This window comes from Chiloscyllium plagiosum, unplaced genomic scaffold (genome assembly GCF_004010195.1).
Source record: "Chiloscyllium plagiosum isolate BGI_BamShark_2017 unplaced genomic scaffold, ASM401019v2 scaf_11860, whole genome shotgun sequence".
In the NCBI taxonomy this organism is placed as follows: Eukaryota; Metazoa; Chordata; class Chondrichthyes; order Orectolobiformes; family Hemiscylliidae; genus Chiloscyllium; species Chiloscyllium plagiosum.
Window position 1 is genome coordinate 55 of NW_025211340.1, and position 6,038 is coordinate 6,092.

Here is a 6,038-nt window from a genome sequence, read left to right on the forward strand (position 1 = left end):
TGTGGGAGGGTCAGGGAGCACGACGTCTTCCCACTGCGGGAGGGTCAGGGAGCACGACGCCCTCCCACTGCGGGAGGGTCAGGGTACACGATCCCCTCACTGCAGGAGGGTCAGGGAGCACGACACCCTCACTGCGGGAGGGTCAGGGAGCACGACCCCAACACACCGTGGGAGGGTCAAGGAGCATGACCCCAACCCACTGCGGGAGGTTCAGGGAGCACGATCCCAACACACTGCGGGAGGGTCAGGGAGCACGACCCCAACCCACTGCGGGAGGGTCAAGAAGCACGACTCCCTCGCCCCCTCCCTCCACTGGAGGGTCAGGGAACGCGACCCCAACCCACTGTAACATTCCTGCAGATTAAGGTGACAGCTCTGACTGGAATATTACTCCAGGTTATTAACTGCCCTTTATCAGCAGGTCTCCCAGGCCCTGCTTAATAGTTGCGCTCAGACACTGTGCTGTGAAGTGGACAGTCCGTTGCAGGCAGATAAGGGACACACATCTTTCTTCACTGTTATTTGACACCTTCCTCCCCAGCATCTCCAGCTCCCCGTTGAGTGAATTACAAAACCCGGCAGCAAATGTTGATATTAGGAATGGACTTCCCGAGTTGGCAACAATCCACGTCCCACCCACTGTCTGAACACTATGGCCACACTGTGCCCTCTGACTCTACAGAACCACATAGTGGTCAGAAGGTACAACCACATTGTGACCGCTCAGACTATTAAAGAGAAAGTGTTGACATAGCAACTGAAAATGGTAAGGGCGAGATCGAGCAGGGGGAGGAAGGCAGCCCACAGTTTGCAGACACAGGTACTGTATTTTTACGAGCATCTCTCTTACCTGAGCGAAGAGGGAGGCCTGTTCCCGGGAATGCCCAAACGGGTCAATGTGCCAAGCCACACGGGGTCGGCCACACTTGCCAAACGTGTCGTTCAGAAACTGGAAGCCTAGGGTCATTTGGTCAATGATGGAGCTGTAGTGAGTGGTGGCCTCATCATTCATACACCAGCCTCCATTAACAAACTCCAGCCTGCCTGCAGGATCAAAACCAGCTCAGCTTAGAACTGGGAGACATCGAATCACACTACAGTCCTTACATCTCCCCTCTCCATCAGTCTAGGCACTGCAGGACACACCAGATAAACTCAGTCAAACTAGAAAGCCCCAGATCCAACATCCAGCCTCAGTCGCCTGGTAACTGGGTGCTGGCTATTGATGTGGGGGGACTCCCACTCCATTCAGAATCAAAGTCATAGAGATGTACAGCACAGAAACAGACCCTTCGGTCCAACCCGTCCATGCTGACCAGATATCCCAACCCAATCTAGTCCCACCTGCCAGCACCCAGCCTATATCCCTCCAAATTCATATACCCATCCAAATGCCTTTTAACTGTTGCAATTATACCAGCCTCCACCACTTCCTCTGGCAGCTCATTCCAACAAATGTACCACCCTGTGTCTGTGGTGTTTCAGTCTTGCAGGAGAGTGGTCTCACGATGCCGCTATTAAATGACACCAACATGTATTACTACCCAACCTGCACCATGACCTATTGCAAGATCACATTCAGGCCCCAATATCCTGAGACTACAGCTTTTTCATTTTACAGAATACAGGAAGTTGAATGGGAGGGGACTTTTCTCTGGTTGTAACATTGTAAACATCAGAATTTGGTGGATAGTCCCAGTGAAGTTAGAGCCCCTTCCACATGACAGAGTCTCACTAGAAATACTGAGCGCGTGCAATCTTGGCGATAGGTTAACATGGCATGACCAAGTGAACTGAAAAATGTGTTGCTGGAAAAGCGCAGGTCAGGCAGCATCCAAGGAGCAGGGGAATCGATGTTTCGGGCATAAGCCCTTCTTCAGGAATCCAAGTGACCAAGTGAAACCTTCAATGCCCAGGCTGCTGACCCGTCCCAGTACACCGTCTCTGGAAGTGACCGCTCCACCTTACCCTCATCCACCAGCTGTTTCACCAGCTCCTTTACGCTGTCACTCTGCTGCCTCCACCAGCGGTAAAAGAAAGCAACTTCCACGTAGATGAACCGCCTCCTGGGGTCTGCCTGCAACTCGGCGATCACAGAGTCCAGGATGTACTGTACGCCAGCTCGCTGAGTGTTAGTCTGTCCTGAGTAGGGAAAAACAGCCAGGACTTCATACAACTTCTGGGCAAACTCCTCATGGGTCAAGTACACACACACACACACACACACACACGCAGAGACACAGACACACACACGGACACACTCACAAACTCAGAAAGACACACACACAGACACACACACAGATAGACAGAGACACACACACACACACACACCAGGTTATGTAGGGGTAGGCAGCCAGTCAAACCCTTCAATATGTTCAGTCAGATCACAACTAATCTGCATCTAAAATACATTCACCTGCTCTTGTCCCACATTCCTTCATCCCCTGAACACTAAATGTTACGACCGGTGAGCAGTTGGGCTCAATTCTTCCCATCGCCGTCACTGAGAGAATCCAATTTACCTTTGAATATTATCGTTCAATTTGAAAGCCACTGTACCTAACAATGGAGGACTGTCTCCGCACTGCACTAAAGGTCTTAGTATAGCTGCTACCACATAGTCAGACAATCAGGAGAAGGATATTCACCTCCATAATAATACTGATCCACTGTCTTAAGCCACCCCACGTCATCATGAGTGTGAGGGACCAGGTGAACATTCAACATCCCGGGCTTGATCGCAGGACAGGCCTTTTGGAAAAGAGAGTGAGATCAGGTTAACACTTCAAATCAAACACCTTCCACTGATCGAGAATCCTGGGACAGCTTCTCTCAACTGCTGTGTCCTGGACCCCGTGGACTGTGACACCTTGTCCCTTTAACCTGAGGCCAAAGCTGGCTGTGTTTACCCTGCCTCCCCAGCCTATTAAATCCAGATTCAAAAGCCAGGGCAAACACTTCAGCTGCTGCCTGTATATTAATTCACATCAAGTCCCCTTCACTGAGTAACTCGATGCTCAGTATACACTGTGCTGACACCACCTCCAATTCCAATAACACCGCTGTTTTAAAAAAACTTCTCTGTATTTTCAACCTACTTTAGTCGCTCGCCTTCCAATTTCTGCGATTTCCTCCTGTTCTCCAACCCTCCAATTCTGGTCTCTTGTGCACCCCTATTTTCTTCATCCCCACAAACTAGATTCCCAAGTTCTGGAATTGTCCCCCTGACCCGCTCTCGGTCCCTCCTTCTCCAATGTACTGCCTTAAAGCCCGTTGTTTTGATGGTGTTTTAATCCTGCCCTTTGTAGCATTACATCTGCTGTGTCTCGAAAAGCTGCTGGGAAAATGCCTGGTGAGTGGTTAACACCTGCAGAAAAACACTGCAAAATTGAAACAAAAACAGAAATTGCTGGAGAAACTCAGCAGGTCTGGCAGCAGCTGCAGGATGAAAGCAGAGTTCAGGAGGTCTGAAGGTGGGTCACCGGACATGAAACCTTATGCTGAGTTTCTCCAGCAATTTCAGCTTTGTTTCCGATCTCCAGCACCTGCAATTTTTGTTTTACTTGAGAAATGTGAACCTTTCTTTCTTCATCCCTTTGAACAGGCAAGATTTTTTAAAATCTTCAGTGCTTCCTTTGGGATCACTGTCCTGCAATGCCCTGTTGCAAACCACACGTGGATAGGTTTAAGGACAGAAAGAGAACAAACTAGAACAGGGGCCACACAAAACTGTTAAGTCCTATTAAGCAACTGGTTAGTCTCAGACATGTTCCTCAATACTGACCAATAGTTCTGCAATGTGTTACGTTAAAGGATATGAAAAACACATGAAAATAAAAAAAAACAAGTTGTTTTCCATTTATTTAATGATTTTACATGTTGTTGTTGAAAATCTAATCTTAACTTGGCACCAAACACAGTGCAAACACACTGGGGTGAATGTATAAAGACAAATTAAATAAGGGAACTAGACAACAGCAGCATGAAAGAGATTACTTAGACTCTGTGTTAACCACTGAGGGCAAAGATAGACAGTTTCTGAAATATCACAAACAAAAATCTCTCACTCTGTGACCAACGGTTACAGATCTCCAGCTCGTGTTTAATTTATTTTTCCTTTGTGGCCAGACTGTGACAAATCGAGAGACTTGAAAATCCAAAGTGCCTTTCAGAACTGCGCAATACAACATTCTAAAGTGTTACAGAACCATTCCTGCCCTTAATGTAGGAAACAGAAGGAGTAAGCTATGACCTTGCAGCACGAGAACCCAGACAGTGTGTTTGTGGAAGTGGAGTCAGTTATTTGCAATATCTGCACTTTGCTTTCAACAGATAAAGAACAGCACAAGCCACAACCATTGAAAGAATTCCCAGCAACAGCAGCCTCAGCAGATACTTGGTCTGTACATTTCAGATAGAGCTTCCATCCACAGAGGTAACTTTAACCAGCCAGCGGCCTCAGATGTGTAGGAGGAGTGTCTGGGACCAGGGGTCTCAACAGCAGGGTCGCCAATCCCTCGCAAACCCCTGAAGGCCACATGGCTCCTGTTACTGGGCACAGGCTGAGCTGCTGTGCCTCATGAGCTGGGATTGAGGGAGAAGGATTAACACAGCAACATTAAAATGTTTATGTGAAAGCAAACAGCACTTTTTTAAAAAGGGCGCAAATATCACTCTTCTTTGCAGAATTTGCATGTGTTTTGTATTTTTCATAAAAAACACATGAATATTCAAATGAGGGACAAGCAGAGACCAGTCAGCCCATCGAGCCCACTGCCCCATCCAATAAGAACACAACTGATCGGACTTTAACCTCAACTCGATATTCCTACAGTGCCCCAATCATTTATAAGCTCAGGTGTTCCAAATGCTTCTGAGCCACTAAATGTCCTGCAGCTCAGTGATTCAATATAAAAACAAAGCACTGTGATGCTGGAAGTGATCAAACAACAACTGGCTAGTTCTGAAAAGTCACGTTAACTGTTAACACATTAACTCTTTCACTCTTCACAGCTGCTACCAGAAATATGAGTTTCTCCAGCACTTTCTGGTCTTCATTCTTTAAACGAAAGGTCACTGTACAGCATACTGATATGGTACAGGGCTTTAGAATATTTAGAAAAATGTTGTGACGGAATGCTTTAATACTTAACAAGAAACACGGCTGCTATTGGAATGCTATGGAGGGAGAGGTTTAACGTGGACTTTTTTCATAAATGATATTCATTCTCCAAAAGTCCAGACTAGGATAAAAGCAAAATACTGAGTGTTGGAAATGCAAAACAAAGTCAAGAGAAACTCAGCATGTCAGAGAGCGATAGAACTTTCTTGTATGAAAATAAAACCCTTTGGTCCAACTCATTCACATCGACCAGAAATCAATCTGATCTGGTCCCATCATTTGGCCCATGTCCCTTGAAACCCTTTCTATTCATACACTCATCCAGATACTTCCATCACTTCCTCTGGAAGCTCATTCCATACACACATCACCCTCTGCATGAAAATGTTACCCCTTACGTCCCTTTTATATCTTTTTCCTCACACCTTCAACCTATGCCCTCTAATTTTGGACTCCCTTTCCCAAGAAAAATGACTTTTGCTATTCACCCTATCCACGTCCCCCATGATTTTATAAACCTTAACGTCACTCCTCAGCCCAGTCTTTCACCCTCCCAGCAGCATGCTTGTAAATCCTTTCTGCACCTTCAAGTTTAATTATCTTTCCTACAGCAAGGCACTCAGAATTATATACAATACAGTATTTAAAAAGTGGCATCGCCAATGTCCCATATAGCCGCAATATGACACCCTGACTCCTATACTTAATGCACAGACCAATAAAAGACAAGTGTACCAAATGCCTTTTTTCACTACCTTGTTGACTTGTGACTCCTTCAAAAGGAATTATATACCTGCTCCGCAGGTGTTTTGTTCAGCAACACTCCCCATGACCCTACCATTAATCACTTGATTACATTAGATTCCCTACAGTGTGGAAACAGGCCCTTCGGCCCAACCAGTCCACACCGACCCTC

General features: G+C 46.5%; 1 protein-coding gene across 1 annotated transcript in view; it reads right to left on the reverse strand.

Moving 5' to 3' along the window:
- Positions 1-661: 661 nt before the first annotated feature.
- The window catches only part of LOC122547026 (lysosomal alpha-mannosidase-like), a 6,021-nt gene continuing 644 nt past the window's right edge, over positions 662-6,038 (reverse strand). Inside the window, exons 2-4 of the mRNA XM_043685624.1 lie at positions 2,649-2,751; positions 1,969-2,142; positions 662-1,044 (exon numbers count right to left, since the gene is read on the reverse strand). Coding sequence (XP_043541559.1) covers positions 677-1,044; positions 1,969-2,142; positions 2,649-2,751 — 645 coding nt within the window. The 3' untranslated portion in view covers positions 662-676. The remainder of the gene's footprint in view (positions 1,045-1,968; positions 2,143-2,648; positions 2,752-6,038) is intronic.